This window comes from Simochromis diagramma, unplaced genomic scaffold (genome assembly GCF_900408965.1).
Source record: "Simochromis diagramma unplaced genomic scaffold, fSimDia1.1 OVJJ01000293.1, whole genome shotgun sequence".
Taxonomy (NCBI): domain Eukaryota; kingdom Metazoa; phylum Chordata; class Actinopteri; order Cichliformes; family Cichlidae; genus Simochromis; species Simochromis diagramma.
The window spans coordinates 23,235,902-23,257,792 of NW_024386801.1; the positions used below are offsets into that span (position 1 = coordinate 23,235,902).

Sequence of the window (21,891 nt, forward strand, 5' to 3'; positions counted from 1 at the left end):
ATACACACACAAACACAGCATCAAACAATTACAGAAAGACAGTAAGATGGTTATATTACATGATAACTCCCAAATCGAAATCCTTACCATCTGCTGTGGGTTCTTCTCACTGCTTGCAGGGGTGTCATATATATCTTGACCACCAGAGGGACCCTTCATCACCATGGGAGGAGTGTCATACACCTAAACATTTAGAAGAGACAGACATAATTATTATATAAATAAATAGCATCATAATTACTTATAGTTGCTGCAGACTGAGCTGAGCTCATTTCAAAGCAAGAGAATGTAACTGTTTGCAGTTTGAAGCTGTGGGGTGAAGGAAGCCACTGAAAAAGTTACTCATGAGTTTGTTGAGGCAAAGGAATCCATTAATGCAAAGTCAGTCACCTCATTTCAGCCAAAACAGAGAAACTTTTCTGTTACTGAAGACAAAAATGAAGAGACCCACACACAACAGCAACTAAAGACAGCTGCAGCTAAAGACCTAGCAGAGCATTTAAGGGCGGGAATTTGCTCATGTCCATCAGTTCCATCAGGAGTTTGGCCAGTTACTACTGAGTCTGTGGAAACCAAATGAATGTCCAGCCAAACCAGTGAGTAATACAACAGTATTACTGTTGTAGTAGTACTGCTAACAAAATAATGACCTGCTAGGAATAAAGGAGTAAAAGCTGTGCATTGGAATTTCTATATACTGACTTATAGTGTGTGTGTGTGTGTGTGTGTGTGTGTGTGTTTAATTCCATTTTAATAACCTATTTAATAACCTATTAAAGCAAAATTGAAGGACCGTGATGATTGCCTGGAAACGTGTGATAGCTTCTGTGTGATAACAACAACACACACATACAATGAGCAGCCTCACCTGTGTGCTGTATTGCTGCCGGGTGGGCGGCACGTCATATATGTCTGGCTGAGCTGGAGGTTGAAGTCTGGGCGGAACGTCATATTCATCCTGGTCTGGTTTCACTGCGTCGTACACATACACCTGTCCAACACGGGTAGGAACTACCACCTGAATGCAAAAGCACAGAGAGCACAGAGGCAGGTGTGTCAGTCAAAAATGACCGAGAGCTGTAGTTGTATGACAAACATTAATCTGATAACACAGCCAGAGATAATTTATATTCAGTTCAGACCATGAAAATCTTTAAATCTTTAAATATAACAAAAATATTTCAGCACAAACAAAGATTAACTCCTTATCTGTTTGCTGCTTCTTTACACTGAATGAACAGACACTAAAGGGTGCTCAGTCTCATCAAAACATGCTGCCGACACACAGATGCACATGGGGCAATAAAAACAGTGCAATGGCTCAGTCATAGTTGTCGTGGGAACCGGAGTGCCCCATTGTTTGCCTGTTTAAACTGTGTATTATGTGGTTTGACTATAGAGTCAACCAGCCAGGCTGGGAAACCACAACAGCTGTTCAATATAGCACAGCAAAAGCACCGTTCTGCTGTCCTTTCATCCTTCCCTCCTCCATTCGTTCCTCTTTATTTCCACAACATTTCCATGTGCTGGATATATCAGAACACACCGAGCCCCACACATACCGCCTGAATAAAGTGGCACAGTTAAAACATCAGCATTGAACCAAAAAATGTCATTTGCTCCACTATAAACACTCAAGAACAGCAGTAGCAGACTCAAGGTTAGAGAACACTGACTTTGAGTAACAGACACTGCTACAAACCTAATTTGAAACCTGTTGAGACCCTGTGTGAAATCTATAAAAGCAGCATCAGCTAATCCCAAAATCCAATATTTTATTCACAACAGAGAAAACATACCAAATATTTAAACTACAACATTTTATATTTCATGAAAAATATTAGCTGAATTGAATTGATGGCAGCAGAATGTCAAAAAAAAGTTGGGATGGAGGCAACAAAAGGCTGCAAAGGTAGTTGGCACTAAAAAGAAGCAGCTGGAGGGAAATTTTGCAACCAATTAGGCTAACTAGCAAGACGTCAGTAACATGAAAGAATATCTTAGACATGCAAAGTTCCTCAGAAATAAATTTGGGCAGATGTTCACCAATCTGCAAAAAACTGCATCTATAAATTGTAAAACAGTTTCAGAATAATGTTCCTCACAGTGACTATCTCATCGTCTACAATACATAACATCATCAAAAGATTCCAGGAATCTGGACAAATCTCTGTGTGCAAGGGAAAAAAGGTCAAAAATCAGTACCGGATGCTATGATTTTGTGCCCTCAGACAGCAGTGCATTAAAAACAAGCATGATTCGGTTACTGAAATCAGTGCATGGGCTCAGGAACACTTCCAGAAATCATAGCCTGTGAACACAGTTCACTGTGCCATCCACAAAAGCAGACGAAGAAGCCATTTGTGAACACGATCCAGACACCCTGCTGTTTTCTCCGGACCAAAGTTCATTTAAAATGAAAGAAATTTGAAATTCTTTTGGGAAACAAAGTCGACTTAAGGTGCTTGTTAACAATGGGACAACATTCCTCTCCCAAAAGTCTCACAGATATTTATAGTTCTGTATTGGTTATATTCAGATTCTATGCCAACTTCTGTTGACATTTTGTTTAGTTGTTTGGAGTTTCTTCTTTGTGTTTCATCCCTGTGAGCTTTCTGGAGAGTTGGATTATTTACTTTGTTTTCTGTCCTTGACATTCATATCTTAGACCAGAGCAGGAAATCTAAATAAAGGTTACTGGGTCCTTTGTTTGAGTCCACTCCCTGTGGAACCTTGACAGTAAAACTGATGCTTTACACTTGTAAAGGATGTTTCCTTATGTAGTCAGCAGGAGTAAACCTAACAGCAGATCTACCCTGCACCAACAGAGGTCGGCAGCTTCCCCTAAACATACTCCTGAACAATAGTTATATACTGCATGTTGCCACGTTTCCTTCATATTGTTCAGTGGCTACTTTCAGATGTACTGTCCTAAAACCCTCATGGACACCTAAATCACTGTCCCCATCATCACAGATCACACTGACCAACAATAAAATGCCTTTGCACAAATTCAGCTATGATGACTCACTGAAGGGGAATTCTTTTGCATGCCTAAATGGACATAAACTCACAGGGGGCAATGTGTGATACAAGCTAGGCTTTTGTGCCATGTAGATGATTCATCCCAGAAATCATTGTTCAACTGATGACCCTTGCTCGAGCAATGCCCCTCCCTCCTCTTCTCCTTCTTTCCCTTTTCTCTCTTTCCTGCTCTTTGCTTTATGCTGAAGAGCAAAGACTGCATAAAAAGAAACCAGGGTGTTGCTAGAAGGAAAAGCAGACTGAAATCTTGGTATCTGCATCAAATACAGGGCAATTTTAACTGTTCAAATCAAAAATGTTCAAATCTATATGACCACTTATTTTGCAGAATCTAAAAAGATGTAGTGGATAAAACAGGGCAAGGTCCAGATGGAAGTCTGTGTGGTCTGTTTGAGCTAGTGGACATGTTCAGCTGCTCCACACTGTAATCTATCCTGGCCTCTCACCATGTTCTCCATTGTGTTACTGTGTGTCTCAGAAAAGAGATTCACAATAAAATATGCAAAAAAATATCCCAGAACTCTGCTCATTAAATAGTATATATATCTGACACTTGTCTCAGATATTTGTGTTACATTGTCTTAAATTGTTGGATGGAGTAGTTATGACATCATTTCTGGTACATTTTTTTTAAATACTATTTGATGCCACATTAATGTGCCACATGTCAGCCACTAAGGCCTGAAGAGCAGATTTTTTTTTTTTTTATCAAGAATGTCTCTGCACATTTGTCTTGTTGAACACCTTGGTAATAATGAGACACCCTTTTATAGGCCTTCAGTTGGGACTGAACCAGCTGATATTAATTTGCACTAAATGGCAGGTTTGTTTCCTACTTACTGATGGATTTCAGTGGGTGACATGACTTTCTCTGCTTTGTTGCACCTTTGTTTCTTCAATACATTTTCCCTGTGTCATTGCTCATTATAACACATAACTTAGTTTAAAGACATCTGTAGTTTGATCTCTCTGCATGTGTGGATTTGTGGATTGGATGGGCTGTTACCGACAAATTTTGAGCACCTTTAGAAATACACAACAGTCTCCAGCAGTTCCAAGTATAAGGAATCTTCTTTTTCTTTTTGTTTTAAATAAGGTTATATTGTCACCTTTGCTGGTGACACTATTGGGGATTTATTCAAAACTGAAGGCACACTGAACCAACATGGCCACCACAGCATCCTGCAGCAACATGCCAACCTGTCTAGTTTACGTTTAGTTGGACCAACATTTATTTTTCAACAAGACAATGACCCCAAACACACCTCCAGGCTGTGTGAGTGCTATTTGACCAAGAAGGAGAGAGATGGAGTGCTGCACCAGATGGCCTCCACAGTCACCTGAGCTAAACCCAGTTGAGATGTTTGGGATGAGATGGACCGCAGAGTGAAGGCAAAAGGGCCAACAAGTGCTCAGCGTCTCTGGAAACTCATACAAGACTGGAGTACAACACAGGACTCATAGCCCTTGCTTATAGCAGCTCAGTATTGGTCTAATTCTAATAGTTTCAGTCTATTACGTCTGAAGTGTCTAACACTCTTAAGTCATATCCTGGGTCTGTGTGTACAAAGAGATTCAGAGGGAGAGAACAGGAAAGAACTGATAGCCTTGATCCAGGATATACTTAGATTTCCACTTCCTGCCTCCACACATATTAATCATAGTATAGCCATACTTTTCGTGTCCATAAAGAAGGGGATCGCTGTCTCCATACTCTTCTGTCTTTGCCCATATACCTATTAACAATTTATAACGTTTGAATGTTTTTGTACTTTATAGTCAGTCTCTATTTCTGCTGTAATTTTATTTATATTACAAAGCCAAATGCGTGCATTATATTAAAATTTCAGCTATAAGTGAATGTGTCATTCCAAAACTTTGGATAGTAATGCACCGCTCATAACATGACTCTGGGGTTTGCTCACATTCAAAGCTTTACTCTCACAAAATCCTAATTTTGAGAGCTGGTTTTGTACATAAATCTACAGCATCGAGTTGTTATAGGAGCTCAGTCTGCTTTCACACACACTAGAAAATAAGACTACTAAAGTCTCAGCTGCCTTCACAACATAAAAGGGAAACAAAGCACAAAGTGACAAAGATTTACTGATCCAAACATATCCCACTTGAAGCTTACAGCACACTGAAATGTAAGTAAGACCAAAGTTTAAGAGCTAGTTGGAAATGATCACCAAAGTGTAAGACAATTTTATTTCCCATATAAATATGACATTATTTATATAATGGCATATGTATCTTTCACAAATGAATCTGGTTAATTGTGTGGTAGATAATATTAATATATTATTATGCCTTGCTTCTGTTATTAAAGCCTACACAAACTTTAATTAGGTACACCTATTTGAAACACTTTTGACTTCACTGATATTTAAGGTCATTTATATTAACTTGATATTAACTTGCTGGGTGGATCATGCATTGTCTGACCTTGTTCTGAAAGATCATATCAAGTTGTTGGGTCCTAGACTGCTGTTTGTGAGGATTTTCTATGACTGTGTATTCATGAAGAAAAGTACTGAACTCTTAGTAGGACATTAAGAACACAGTACAACATTTCCCTGAACTGAACAAAGAGCTTTTTTCCTGCTAAATGCAGTTTAGTCCTGCATATTCATTAATTATAAAGCAGTTACAGACAGGCACAGGACCACAGATGAATCCATGTGTTAAAAAGCAGGGGAGCAGCTGGACCTTTGCACGCATGCATGCATGCATGCATGCACACTGTCCTGGGTGCTCCCCAGAGTAGACAAACAGTAGCCTGTCATTTGCTGGTGCAGTAAAATGCACAGTCATCCAACCACAACATCTGAGCTGCATTATTAATAATCATTTTATTTCATTGCTTCTCCACACATTGAGTGAGTCTTAATTTTTTGAGGTACTAGATAAAAGTGTAACAATGATATGGTGATTCCACACGGCTTCAAAAATGTTGAGCTGCGGACTCTGGGGAGGCCAATCCATGACTGATAGAATTTCATTGCGTGTGTTTTTTTGTTTTTTTTCCTCAAATGATTTTACTGCATTGTCAGTGTGGTTGGGATCATTGTCATGCTGAAAATTAAAGCTGCTGCCCATCAGATTCTTTTCAGATGGTTCTTCGTGTTGCATAAAAATGCACTTTTCTGTTTTCATAATTCCATCAAATTTGACAAGATGTCCCACACCACTCGCTAAAAGGGCAGCACAAAACCGGGACAGAGCCTCCACCACGTTTCACTCATGGTTGGACCGCTGACGAACTCCTATGATTGTGACTATGATTTGAAACATTCATTTCTAATCTAATCTAATTTCTAATCTGGATTCATCTCTTCATTTCCTGTTCCCAGTGATTGAAGACTAGTTCTTGAGTAATTTGGAATACTTTTGCCTTTTCTTGTGTCCGGATTTTTCCTGCTTCTTAAGAACACGACTTTCAGATACTGTTTGTCTGCTGTAGAAAGTTTTTTGGGTCTGAAACTTCTTATTTTGTTCTTCACTCTTCTAGTTTTGTCAAAATGTTAAAGCAAACACTACAAACCATACCTTTGGTGGTTTTTTTGTAGATTCAACTAAAGAAATGGAACCAAATTACAACTTTTTACTGCTAACAACAAAGAGCCTAAAGCTAGAATTTAAATTGGCTGTTGGTTGTCTGTAGCAGCAACACTGGTTCATCCCTTGAGGTGAGATGAGTTGCCTTTTTTGCTTAGGTGATTCATAGGTCACTGTTAACAATAAGCCACAATTAAAATGAGTGAAAAAAGCAGCAAATGTTCAAAGAAAAACTTTGAAAGACCTTAAGATCTCAATTCTGTGACAACACGTGTTCCTGTGCATCAGGTACAAAACACTGCACACACAGGTTTTCCTCCTATCACATCAGAATAAAGACAACATTCATGTTAGTTTAGAATATAAACCTAGATTGCTCATTTGAAGTTTCATTTGACTACTTGAGTCCATCTGCAGTTTCACTATAGGCCTCCAACTTGGACTGAGAAAATACAAAAACAATTATGAGTTGCAGTGCAATGACCTGATAAGTATAGCAAAAACATTCAAAAAGCGTCAGCTGCTCTGCTCACTCATAGTGTATTCAGGTTTTCAGGCCACAGCCTCAGTCACCAGATTTGACTCTGTGCAACTTCCTAACCACCTAACTGCAATTCAAGTTGATGAGTTGCTGTTTTGACAAACTTGAGGAGACGCAGACGATTTTGCCAGTCAGTAGTGTCACTGCATCACCGTTACACATCATAGGTGTAAATTATATTCTCATTCAGTTTACTAAATTGGTCTGATCAGCCCAAGCATACTAAACGACCTCCACTAAACAGTCAGATGGACCACACAGTTAGCAAACCTTATTGCAGAGCACAGAAGAAGAAGAATCTTTTTGGTTTGGCACAAATGTAGGCACACCTGTACAGGCAGTGTCGACAGCAGAATCTTTAACTGTTTGTGGTTCATATAAAACATGCAGAACTCAAGTCAGTGATATTTAATGTCCTTGTCTAATGATGAGCTTCCTTTCTTTGTATATTAACTTATTTGTCCATCCTTACCTTGCCAAGTGGCTTGTTGCTGCTATCCCAGTTCCTCCTATCCAGGGAGGGAGGCACCTGATACACATCCTGGCCGGCTGGAGCTGTTGCCTGACCTGGTGCTGGACCTACAGAAGGTGGCACCTGATAGATCTCTTTACCAGGCTGTCTCTGACCTTGAGCTGAGGCCTTGCTGGGTGGTCCTGGCTGGGCTTGTGTAGAAGTTCCACTTGGACCGGAGGGAACTTGGTACACACTTTGGAGGCTTGGTTTGGGACTGTGTGAGGGGGGCATCATGTAGATAGAGTCAGGGTTGGGTTGTGCAGGGCTAGGGGTGGAGTAGGCTGAGTGCATGGATGTGTACTGAGTAGAAGGGAGGGTCTTGTTTGCAAACCCGGAGGAAGACATTGAGGCAATGGATGACAGGGGAGGTGTTGGTTTGGGATATGCACTCGGAGGGTGGAGGGGTCTCTGGACTTGCGAGGTGGGACAGGAAACAGCTGGATCTGGTGTGGAAGGGATCTGTTTACTGTCGTACATGCCAACCAGGATCTTGAGACGGTTGCCAGGGACAATGCCTTGGCGGCCGTGGAGTGAGCAGAGCCACCAGCCATCCAATCCCTGTGTGTCACGCTCCAAGACTGTCATAATGTCGCCCTTGCGGAAAGAGAGCTCATCCGGAGACTCTGCCACATTGTCATACAACGCCTTGGCCAAAATGTTCTGGAGAAAAGGGAAACATAAAATAAAGTCTACTTTAGATACAGCCATGGGAAAATCTATTGTCCTGAAAGCAGGACTGTAAGATATTTATATCCCTGATGTTGGTAATATCAGGGATATAAAACACAGAAGTGTCTATTGAAAGTCTATGTTCTTCACAGTTACAGTGTTTCAGGGATGTGTGCACCGTCTCCTCATCAGTTTCATTCATGTTATTTAGCACCTGTTCAGGTAGTTCACATAAACAGCACAGTCATAATTTCAATTCAGCAAATACATGTAAACCTAATAACACCTAAAAACAGTTCTAAGAGTTGGTTTAGCAGTAACAAGTGGAGCAGAGCCATAAATTTTAAGGGATTTTTAACTATTGATGCAAAAAAGGTTTATTCTATTTAACAATGTTTTGTTTTGGTATATAGATCAGACAGTTCTACAACTGATGTGCTATGGCTAGTTCACCATACAGCACTTAGCCATACTGTAATTTATTTTGCATGTGGTTTACCATGAAGCCAGTGAGGCCAAAGGAAGTGGAAGTATTGTTACTCTTAGATCAGAAATAAAATCTGTTGTTTAATCAGGACAAACCCACAGAAAGCCATAAACCACCTTAATAGCTTCTGTGGACCCAACCTGCAGTTGGGATTTTAAAGGCATATCTTGCAATATTTAGTGAACCAAATCAACTTCACATATATGCTGGGTCTAGGTATGAGAAGTTTTCTTACCCAATTAAATTAAAGAAAAATAATGGAAAAAAAGGCAAAGAAACACAAGTACCACTCCTAACTTCTAAGTGTGTGAGCAGCCTGCCTGTAAAGTCTCCCACTGCACACACTTGATCAGAGACGCAGACATACAGATGTCACTGCGTGTCTTCAACTATGAACTCACAGCAAAGCAAGTGGTAAAGCATAAACAACAGCCCAACAAAAAATAATAATAAAAATAAGAATAAAGTAATCATCTGAGAGTGGACCTTGACTTTAATAAATGATTATATCTGAGTAGTTTACATTTTTCCAATCATACATTTCAAAATCCATTTTGACTGAATGCTACTAACACAGCAATACAGACACACACACACACACACACACACACACACACACACACACACACACACACAACTGTGAGAACAGTCAGTGTGCAAACAGAAACACCTCCCCCTTTGAAACCAGTGTTTGTCGTTCAGTCTGACGTCGACCCGCTCCTCCTCCCTCTGTCTGAGTCCCACCCCAGCTATCATACACTGAAACAACCTGTGCTGGCTGAAGGCCAACCACACACACACACACACACACACACACACACACACACACAGTCCACCCTGACCACATAACAGTGTGTGTTTAAATGAGGCCATGTCGCTGGCAGTCGGATTTATGGTTGGACTTTCCTTCTCCTGCATTGGACGTGTACTCAGTGCCTTAGATGAGGCTCTTAACAACAGAGAAACACACTTGACACACTTGAAATCTAATGATTTTTTTTTTCTCTTTTCAATATATTTTACTGGTGGATTTAATTATTAGTACTTATCCAGTTCTGGGATATGTGGGAGCCTATCCCAGTTGTCATATAATGGGAGGCAGGCTACATCATGCACTGGTCACCAGTCTGTTGCAGCTCCTGCACTGCAGGCATCGATCCTCTACCTCCTGCTCTGCTGTCGTGCTTAATATTTTATTACATTTTGTGCCGGTTTATCATCGGCTTGCCGATCACCCGTGAAGGACTTTAAACTGCACTAACCTACATGACTGCTGCGATACAAAGACGATTAACTGTTTTATTAACCCGCTCTTTCCTCAAAGATATTATGACATTATTTGTGTTCTTATTTCAAACTGCCCCATCACTGTTGCTCCTTGACGTGGCTGTTGGAGGTTCACTTTAAAGAATGATGCACTCTGATTAACTGAACAGCTTAACTGTGTGACACTGGATAGTCTTGGGTTCAATTGTCACAACTCTGATAGAGCAGGACTCTTGTGATATTATGTTCAATTTGCCGAATTTAACAGTTCAATACTTCAAGAGAGCTTGTTGACCACAGTTATTTTATTCATTGGAGAAGTGATGTCCTGTATGTTTTAAGGCATTCTCATCTTTGATTCACTTTACAGTGTTTGTATTTATAGGACTGGGGGTGTGCGTGACTTTGCATTTAAGCTGATGATGCTAAGATTCATTCACTGAATTCACTGGGTCACCATTAAACTGGTAACTCAGCTTGGCCACAGCTCTTCCCCACAGTACCACCTGATCAGTCCTTTGTTCTTAAATCATTTTATTCTCAACAATTACTAAGATTTGAATATTTCATTCATTGCGATTTCTCTTCTGTGTGATGCTTTAGGTATGGATCATCCAGACCACCAGCAGTACATTCCTACTTTTTAAGAATGTACAAGGATTGATAACTTGGCCACTAGCTACTAGTTTTTCAGTCGCCGCTTGCATCGAGATCAAAACTTCGAATCAACTCCAGATCATTCATCTGCTTAATCTGTCATGTTACAAACAGGCCTCACCTGGTCATGAAACTGCAGGTCAATGAAAGTAGGCACTACGTATAAAAATGTTTCTAACTCCCAAAATTGAATGAAAAACTTTGTTAAACCACTTGAATTAAAGACAAAACTCTGCATGTTAATGACATCATGATTGCTTGATTTCAAATCCAGTGTGTTTTGTTTATAAACTAAGCTAAGCTAAGCTAAGCTCAGATAAGCTAAGCTCAGATAAAATAAGCTCAGATAAAATAAGCTCAGATAAGATAAGCTCAGATAAAATAAGCTCAGATAAAATAAGCTCAGATAAGCTAGCCTCTATTAGTCTCAGAGATGGGAAATTCACATAGAGATAAAATTACAAAAATTGTGTCATTGTCCCCAATACTTGTCAACCTAACTGTTTTGTACACAGAGAGGGGAAATGGAATATACGAGTCCGTTGTCTTCTACGCCCCAAAATGGAAACCATTATACCATCATGGTTTCCATTTTGCATTTTGCACAGACGACTGGGAGATAAACCTGTATGCACAACAGTAACGCAACAGTGCGTCGCCCAGCAGCAATGACACGCCTCAAGTATTCTGAATGCTGCCGGCTTAGCTTGATCAGGAGGGGTAACCACCAGGTCTTTGCAAAAAAAGAAAAAGGGTGAAGCACTCAAACACTGGCCGGAGTGAAGCATGGTCAGAGTGAAGAGAACTACCTTCTGACAGTTACACTTTAGTGCTTAATTACATTTTGTAAAGCCTCGAACACCCTTGTCTGCTAATAACTGTGAGAAAGCTATCAAGTAGACACTTGTACATGCACTCTGCAGGGCAGTCTGTGAGTGTGGAGAAATAAGAACACAGTGGGAACTAATCACATTATCCAGACAGCAGGGGATAAAGCCCAGCAGCAAAAGGTCAACAATGTCCAGCTAACTGAGAAAAAACTCTCAAACCCTTTTCTGACTCAGGATAGGTGAGAGCTAGGTGAAGTAATGTCATTATTTTTGTTTTGTTTTTGCTTACGTATGTGAAAGTTAAAGTTACAACATTGGCTCTCTATTAATAGAATAGAATATAGAATAAAATAGCCCTTTATTGTCCTTGTACATGTAAATAATGGGTGCTCCACGACAACTGTGCAGGAGTAAAAGAAAAACATATACATATATATAGTATGAGCATAAAATGTAAACAGTATAGAGACATATGTTTGCTACATGTTTGCTATTTGCCAGGAATAAATAGCAAACAGAAGAGATATATACAGTCTAGAGGAATATATATTGAAATGCATGAGTACAATCTACATGAGAACTTTCAGTCTATTGGCCAGATGTGTGTTTAGCAAAATCAACAACAACATCAAGTAAATATAGGAGAGCGTGCTTTGTTCTGGACTAGTGATACAGACCATTTACCATTTAGTGACACAGAGAATTTAGCCCTAACATCTGTATTTGTCTGGGCAGCTCAAGTTCTATAAAGCAGATCAGTTGTTCTTGTTTGTGTACTCTGGATCACTACACATGCCATATTCACATCTGCACAAACCAACCACACCAAGCGCTTGATTTAATTGCACTACACAGTGTGCCCTTACTCCCTCACAGTACTGCGCTCAGAGCTATGCGCCCTCCCCCTCAGTCATTACGTGGTAGTTCTAACCATTGCATCCAAGTTAAGACTTGCTTCTTTTTCTGTGTTAACACACAAACAGCTATAAATCGTTAGCTTCAAATCTTAGTAAATAGTATGTTTGATTTGAATCTTCATCTCCCCAAAGAAAAATGGCTACAGATACATTTGTACTGAGAACAGCCACAAAAACAAACACTCATGCCTTTTCATTGCTACGTTTTCATGTGTCTTTTTAAGTAATGGCTCCTCTGACACACACACACACACACACACACACAGTATGTACAAAACAAAAAACACAAGACCTGACCTGTCCTCGACACACACAAAAGAGCAGTTCCAGAAAGCCACAAACTCTACGTGGTAATCTGAGAGATGAGATTAGAAATATAGTATGTTAGTTATGATGTTTAAGATTAGGCTCAGAGGCTAGGAAACCTATGTGTCCCCACAAAGACAGAAAGCAGACGGCTGAAAATCCACTTTTCTTTGTATTCGGTCAGACTGAATGTATTAAATTGGCATATTTAAGGGCACACCCCAGAAATCGAAGGATTTACAGAGGACTTCCCAAAAATGTAACTAACATTTAGTTAGTTTCTAGAGACCATTTATTAGCATGAGTCTTTCTTTTGTTTCTTTTGTGTTTTTGTGTGTCTTTGTTTTGTGTTTGTATGTGCGTGTGTAAAGATGGTGATAAAACATTATCAAGTTTGTCTCTGTACATGACGCCACCTGACAGAAGAGAATAGGAGCGGGAATGTTACTTGGATTTTACCCTTCAGCATGTTTTGGTTTCATTTCAAATTTGATCGTAGTTTTTGTTTGTTTGTTTGTTTGTTTGTTTGTTTGTTTGTTTGTTTGTTTGTTTGTTTGTTTGTTTGTTTGTTTGTTTGTTTGTTTGTAGTGATTTAAATGTGAACATGCACAAGGATAGCACTTAATGGAAATACAAATTTGGTATTTTTAGAACTTTAAGTTCTTCACTAAATTGCTGAATAACATTTTGTCCCATTGGCAGGTCAGCTGGTTAAAGGGATTCATTTTGGATTAGTCTGACAATAATGATTAGATGCTTTTCAGGAATTGTTTCTTAGCTTTGTTGATCATCTTGTGCTTTCATGAAATAAGAAGAAAACTGGCCTCACACAGCCATAAAACTGCTTGTCAGGCAAGTCCAGTTAATTTAGAGCCACTGTGTATGTAACTAGCTTCAGTTCCTGAGTAGTGAATGAAAACATTTTGTCAAACCATTTGGATTATAGTTGAAAGTCTGCACTTCAGTCACATATTGACTAACTGCAAATCCACTGTGTGGGTGTACAGGGGCAAAACTACAAAAACTGTCTGTGTCAAACAAATCGCAGACCCAACTCTATCAGCCCTTGATCTTTCACCTCGAATGCAAAGTACTTCTATAGCCGACTCTTACTTTGACTCTTTTCTTATCAACAGGTCAGAGCAGAGCTTCCATTACAGCTACATTAGCTTTTTGGGTGCTTGTTATTCTTAAGGATGAACTGGAACATTTGTGGGCATGCGGTTCCAGAAGAACTGCAGCCTTGGCAAATAAATTACCTACAGTACTATTCATCCATCCATTTTCACCCATTTATCGAATTCATGGTTATTCATGGTCGCAGGAAGGCTGGAGTCAGTCCCATCGGCCATAAGGTGAGAGTGGGGACATGGACACAGAGAGAACATGCAAACTCCACACAGAAAGGTTCAGGCAGATTGTGGATTCGAAACCTGAGGCTCAGCAAGGCGAGTTAACCTTCCTGTTTTCTCCCCAGAAACCCTCGGTTTCTCTTCAGCACAGGCTGACAAAAAGTCTGAGCTGAGTTGAGTGAAACATTCCATTTGACCTTAACTAGTAAATATTTCATTTATTTATTACCAATTAAAATTTAACCATCAGAGAAAAAAATTACTCATAACCATCTCACAGACATGCCATTATGTACAACTACCTTCAATTTTTCCACACCACGGGCCTTCAAGCTGGCAGTAGTTCAACAGTTACTTAAAAAGCCATCACTTGACCCAGCTGTCTTAGCTAATTATAGGCCAATCTCCAACCTTTCTGTCATCTCAACAATCCTTGAAAGAGTAGTTGTCAAACAGCTAACAGATCATCTGCAGAGGAATGGCTTATTTGAAGAGTTTCAGTCAGGTTTCAGAGCTCATCACAGCACAGAAACAGCTTTAGTGAAGGTTACAAATGATCTTCTAATGGCCTCTGACAGTGGACTCATCTCTGTGCTTGTCCTGCTAGACCTCAGTGCAGCATTTGATACCATTGACCACATATTTTATCACAGCGTGCTGTAAGTATTAAAGCTACTGCACTGCAGTGGATTGAATCCTATCTAACAGACTCCAATTTGTTTGTGTAAATGGAGAGTCCTCTTCACACATGAAGTTTAATTATGGAGTTCTACAGGGTTCAGTGCTAGGACTGATTCTGTTTAGGCATAGCATACATTTTCACTGTTGAAAAGATGACCCACTGCATATATCCATGAAGCCAGATAACACTCAGCAATTAGTTCAACTGCAGGAATGTCTTAAAGACATAAAGACCTGGATGACCTCTAACTTTCTAACTTTCTGCTTCTAAATTCAAGTATAATTGAGGTTATTGTACTCGGCCCTGAAAATCTTAGAAACATGGTATCTAACCAGATTCTTACTCTGGATGGCATAACCTTCGCCTCCAGTAACGCTGTGAGTAAAACTGGGAGTCGTTCTTGACAAGGATATGTCCTTAAATATGCATATTAAACAAATATGTAGAACTGCTTTTTTCCATTTGTGTAACATCTCTAAAATTAAAAACATCCTGTCTCAGAGTGATACTGAAAAACCAGTTCATGCATTTATTACTTCTAGACTGGACTCCTGTAATTCAACATCCTAAAAACTCCCTGAAAAGCCTTCAGTTGATCTAAAATCCTGCAGCAAGAGTACTGACAGGGACTAGAAAGAGAGAGCAGATTTCTCCTATATTGTCTTCTCTTCATTGACTCCCTTACTTAAAGTTAAGGGATAAGACTCTCCTTTTTGATAAAGCATATAGTTAGAGCTGGATTAGGTGATCCTGAATCCTCCCATAGTTAAGCTGCAATAGACTTAGGCTGCTGGGAGCTTCCTATGTTGCACTGAGTGTTTCTCATTTTCTCACCCCTTTTCACTCACCGTGTGTTTATACATTTAACTGTTAGTTATTACTCACTGGCTCTCTTCGACAACACGTATTTTGTCTCCCTCACCTCACCCCCTCCCTGAGCCTGACTCGGCTGGAGGTTTCTTCCGGTTGAAGGGGATTTTTTTTCCTTCCCACTGTCACCAAAGTGCTTCTCTGTATTATTGTACTAATAAGTACTCTGAGGCGACTGTTGTTGTGATTTGGCGCTATAAAAAGGAAACTGAATTGAACTGTACCTTGTTTAGCCGTGGTTGTCATTTTCTATCTTTCTACTCCCTTTTTGCCTTTCTGTTTGCCCTCACAGCCCAGGTGCTCACAGGCGGCTGCCCCTCCTCCCATGCTTGTGCTAAGTGTCTCTTTTATATGAAGTATTTCCTTCCCACTGCTGCCCTGTGCAGCCTGTGGGGATCATTGCACCACTGTCCTTTCACTAATTTATAAGTCCTTTATAAATTAGTCCTTTTGGCTGCATCTGCCTCATGCTGTCCTGACCAAACGACTAGCAAATTAGAACTTTTTTAAATCTCAAAGAAATGACACAGGCATGTATGTGGTAAGGAAATGACAGTGTGGTCCTGCAATGCATGAGGGTCATGGAAGGACAATCTACTGTTAACTATGCAAACTCCACTAACTGTGTTTTGACTTCGGTGAGTTTTGTGTGTGGTTCTATAGCCAAAGCACATTTGGGATTTTTTTGTTTGTTTGTTTGTTTTTTGTGTATATGCCTGTTATCGGTGAAGCAAGCAAGAACCTGCCAACAAACTGTCCTTACACCCCCCCTCTCCCCGCCCCCGACACAAACTCACGCACACAGAGTCCCACTTAAGACAGCATTCCACAGCCTCCACATACAAACACAACTCCTCTGTTACCTCACATTCCCGCGGCACAGCAGCCACACTGCATTTCATCCTGAAGTTGACAAAGCAACAAAAAACAGCAGAGCAGTCCTATTTTCCTTTCTTTGACCGTTTCTCTCTTCTCCCACACGGCTTCCTCTTGCTGTCTCTCTTTCTGCCCGTCTATCTCTCGCTCCAAACATCTGCTTCTTTCCTTCCTCTCTTCCACCGTCAGTCTGGCCTTCCCTCCCCCATTCCTTCTTTCCTGTCTTGGCATGTCAAACTATTATTGAGAAATAGTTGTGCGTACACGGCTGATTTGTACCAACAGAAAAAAATACCCCACCAGCCAGCTGAGCATCTAGATGAAGCTGGAAAGTGTGTCTTGCAGGGCAGTGATGTTTACAACGTGTGCACAGCCCCAAAACAAAAGGAAAAGGCTCTATATTTGAGTCATCTGCCATAAAGCTGTGAATTACTCCTCTTGCAGTAATGTGTTAAACTGTATATTATTTCATTTTAGTGAGGAGCCGTAGTGTTCAATGTGCCAAATATGTTTTTTGGAGTAAACGCCGAGTTCTCTTATATTTGACATGGAATAAGTTCAATTAACCAGCTGTGCTTATCACTAAACACTAAAGATTAAAGAATCTGAAAAGAAGGATGCTTAAAAAAAAAAAAAAAAGGATATTGCGTAAAAAGCACTGAGATCAATTAGCCCTGTGAAAACAGGAGCATGATGTTTTTAGTGTTTCTGGGAGACCTCTGTTAAGCCTCACAATCATCCGTGTCGTGTAAATTACATTTTTGGGAAGTCCTCAGTAAATCTTTTGATTTCTGGGTGTGCCCTTAAATATGCCAATTTAATAATCTATTCAATCTGAGTACAACAAAAGGTGGATTTCCAAGCAGCCCCGGCTGCTTTCTAGAGCAGGCTTCTGCTTTAGCAAGTGAAGAATGTCTGCCTTCAGGCTATGACTAACAACAGAAACAACAGCAGTGATTTCGTAGCCTGGAGAACAGGACAGGCTTACACAGGTGTGGCCAGATATTGCTTAACCTGATGACAGATGATCTTGGTAGGAACTTTTAAATAGCTGGCAGACTATTCATAACAGATAGCTGGTTGGCTGAAAACAGCTCCTCTTTGTACACAACAGTGAGAAACCGAGGTTGCAAGAATCTGAAAGTCAGAAGTCACATGGAGTGTGTTACTACTGAAGAGATTTAACTGAACTAAAGTTCATACCAGTAGCGTTTTTGATGTTTGTGTTTTAAAAAAATCAGGTCAATTCTTAATTCTGTCTATAGAAGAGAGTAAGTTGTAAGTGTGACTTAGTCTATGATATGTTAAGAATATACAATAGAGGAATGTGTGTGTGTACACACTGCATTTCATCACTCAAGACATCGCAGTGATGGAGTACACTGGAATATCATCTTAAAAAACTGAAATTTAAGAAAAAAGAAAAACTCTCCCCAGAAATGCCACAGAAACATCAACCAAAAGTATTTGGTTTAAAATACTAATTTCACAACCACAGGATCTAACTGGAAATTTATGCAATCCCTTTCATCCATGTGCACAGCAGGATTTACCAAAAATTATATCTCGACTTCTATTTTGACTGTTTGAAGGCGGTGAACTTTTCTGAGAAGCAACAGATATAGTAAAGGAGTGCAAGTACAAATGGTTACAGCGCCGTGCTGACGTCACAGCTTAATCACTCACATATGTTATGGAAGACTCTGCACCCAGCAGCAGATTCAAAACATTCAGTAATTCATAGCTTGTTGACTGTCCTCTAACTGCACTCTAATGTAAAGTGAAACCAAGGGTAGACATGCAGGTATATATTAACTCAACATAAAAAAAGCACTTTCTTCTCCAACCGAGAAAAATAAAGTTAATCAGTAAGTGCAAAAAACTGTGGTCAAATGGCCAATCGAGGCAACCATCTCTATCGATTGTTAAAATACCCAACTTCAGAGGAAAAGACTAATATGTTTATGGATGTTTCATGATCCATCCATCCATTTGCTTTTGAAAGTGCTTTGGTATTGGGAGACAGGAAGAAAGGTTCAGAAATGAGTTCTTCCAGTGTAATGTTCAAATCACTTGACTAAAGTCAAGTTTTTCTTCAACAGAACAATGGTCCAAACACAGCTCCAACCAACACGACAAGTATTTAAAGAAGGTGTACTCAGACAGACCACAATGACTCTGGTTAGCTGTGGTGCTCTGGTTAGCATTGTTGCCTGCTAATATTATGCCAAAATATTCTTGTAATAAGTGTTTTCACACCATCCGACAGAATTCACATTGTTCTGTTTTCAAAAATAAAATGTGCACATCAACATTCCTCAGTAATCTACAGAGCTAATACAGGATTAACCAAGCATGCCGAGAGGACTTAAATCTTGCTCAGATTATTCTGGGCATACACACTGTTGGTAATATCACGTCACCAGTTTCCAGAACTGAGTCAGTTTCTTGATTCATTTCCAGTGATGTATGTAGTATATAAAGTGATTTCTGCTGCTCTGAACCACACAGATCAAATTAAACAGACAGACAGTCAGCAAAATATTAATTAGTAAAAATGTTATTTTGTTTCCTGGTGTGGAATTGTTTTTGTCAGCAACAGTTATTTTTGTTACTTCACTTGACTGTGATACAGAAAGACTAAACTAGGGGCTGAATATCAGCACCTCAGACCTCATCAACCTGGAGGACTCATCTGATGTTTAGTTACTGTCACAAAATGCATCCAGAGGATATGCTTTAATACAAAGTATAAATCACCTCAGGTTAGTTTTCATCAAAATACTAGTATTAAGACTAGAACTATGTTAAACATTTGGAGTGAGGTCTAAGTCAAGAGTTGCAGGACGTAGCCAAAGCTTTGGTACTGCACTCAAAGTTTAGAGCAGCCCACCCATGCCAATATGTGCTAATTCTGATATCATCTCGCACAGAACTCCAAACAGACTGACAATCCTAGCTGCAACTATCACAGTGGTGCTGGACCCAAATGAAGAATTGCTTTTTTCCAGTTCAATTTAGTGCAATCGGCCCAATTTTTGCAATCTGAAAAAGAAACTCCTACCAATACATATACAGACCAGCCACAACTGGGTACACAGCTATCACAGTGTGACTTCTGACTGTGATTATTTGACGTATTTCCCTGATACAGGACCGTGACTTCAGGCATAATAGGTTCCATGAGAAGAAGGGATCCACTTGGCTGGTATATGGGCAGCACCTCAGTGACACGGATTCAACCCTCGACTTATTACAAATACAAGATAGCATCTATCCTACTGTGTTTGTTGGCTCAGTCTATGTGAGATTTGGTAAATGAGGGCGGACACCTAATCACCAAAAGTCAAAAGATGCTGGGTATGCTTAAGACAGAGAGATGGTGTTGCTGTATGTGTCAAGCGTCATGTAGGAGACAGAGGGAAATTCTTGCTGTAAGTCAGGCCTGGATGACTCAATCAGTAAGGGCAGAATACACTGACAGAGGTGTGGGCTGACTCAGTAAAGATCTCTGGCAAATCTTAATAGTGATCATTATATGTTTATATGTATATTTCAATCCATAAGGGTAAATTGAGTTTTAATACAGTTGTAATGAATAACATGTGACATACAGCACCATCCACACATTACTACGCTGCATTGTTGCACTGGGTGAGGAAGGACTAAGGCATGCAAACAGCTCTCACTTCCACACTTAAGGCCAGCTTGAAATGACCAGTTAAGCTGACATACAGGTGTTTGGACTGTGGGTGGAAGCCAGACCACCAGGTTGGAGGTTTGAACTTAAACTTTCTTGCTGTGAGGCATCAGTGACAATCACAGTGCCTTACACTTGTAATATTAATCATGATGATAATAGAGCATCTCTGCATCATCCTGCACTATAATACTATCTTTATACTTGCAGTTGGGAGTGGGGGTGGAACAGCAATATCCATCTCCTGTGTTCACTCAGCCACTTTCCACTGTTCTCTAAGTCCATCAGGTGAGGGATTGCTGAAATCACTGCTAATATTAATCACTGGACAGTGGGTGAAACATTTGTTTCCTGCTGCATGTTTTATACAGGAGGTTATCGCACCTCAACCACATTAAGTATTTCCAGCAGTCCCTCTGCCTCCAACTCATCCCTCGCTGTCACACCATCCGTCTGCATGTCCTCCTTCACTACATCCATGAACCTCCTCTGAGGCCTTCCTCTTTTCCTCCTCCCTGGCAGCACCCTCTTCATCATCATTTGACCAGTGTGCCCACTCTCCCTCCTCTGCACATGTCCAAACCACCTCAGCCTTGTCTTCAAATTACTCCAACGGAGCCGTCCATCTGACGCACTCGTTTCTAATCCTCTCCTTTCTGCCCACTCCCAGTGAAAATCTTAGCATCAAAATAAAACAAACTATATAATCTCTAAAGACATTTATGAGCTTCAAGTGTTCGCTAACCTTTCTGACAATGCACCATATGCACCGAATTCTGGTAAACGATGACGCATTAATATGTTTTTAAATCCTATTTCACACTTTTTTACATGGTAGATTATGTTTAAACTGAAATATAACTGTTATAAAAATAAACACAGTCTTACTAATGATATTTATGAAGTAATAAAAGGCGTAATCCATCAATTGTTTAATACTTAACCAGCCATTTATGCATTTTTCATTTAGTATCAAAACCTAAATAATCTGAGTAACTGATTCAAAAACTATGATGTTTTACTTCATTAGGAAGAGGCTGTATTCTTGGACTTTAATAAATGCTGTGGTCTCAGAGCGACTCCAAACATTTCATTATTCCTTATCCATTTAATCACTGATTGGATGCACTAAATATACCACTTGTGATTTTGTGGTTCCTTATATACTTAACTGTGTGATATATCTGAAAGCACAGAAAGGCTGCTTTCGAGTCCAAGAGGGCTATATGCTTAAACACATCTTCATCTTGTTGTGGTTGCTGGTTAGCTAATGCTAATGCAGTTTGTCTCCAGCCCTTATTTTTCACTAAAAGTGAATATGTTAAAGCACACACGCACACACTAACAGGACAGGGCAGGCTCGTGGAGTCAGTGGAAAAGGTCTGAGAGACTTGCATCTAAATCACACGACACTGGAATCTTATTTCATATTGATTACACACTAATTACTGGCAGGTAATTACTCGTTACAAACACAGCAATCTGCTCTACAGTATTTAACTATGTGCAACATTCCTTACTGTGTACTTGCTTCACACACACACACACACACACACACACACACACACACATACACACACACACACACACACGCACACACACACACACACACACACGC

At 40.0% G+C, this 21,891-nt stretch overlaps 1 protein-coding gene across 2 annotated transcripts in view; it reads right to left on the minus strand.

The window, feature by feature from the left end:
* The window catches only part of bcar1 (BCAR1 scaffold protein, Cas family member), a 32,747-nt gene that overhangs the window by 9,439 nt on the left and 1,417 nt on the right, over positions 1-21,891 (minus strand). The window contains exons 1-4 of one of the 2 annotated variants that reach the window (XM_040026631.1): positions 16,561-17,347; positions 7,620-8,321; positions 869-1,018; positions 88-183 (exon numbers count right to left, since the gene is read on the minus strand). In XM_040026631.1, coding sequence (XP_039882565.1) covers positions 88-183; positions 869-1,018; positions 7,620-8,321; positions 16,561-16,599 — 987 coding nt within the window. In that variant the 5' untranslated portion in view covers positions 16,600-17,347. Of the gene's footprint in view, positions 1-87; positions 184-868; positions 1,019-7,619; positions 8,322-16,560; positions 17,348-21,891 lie in introns of those variants that run through there. The other variant, XM_040026632.1, reaches the window with a different exon arrangement.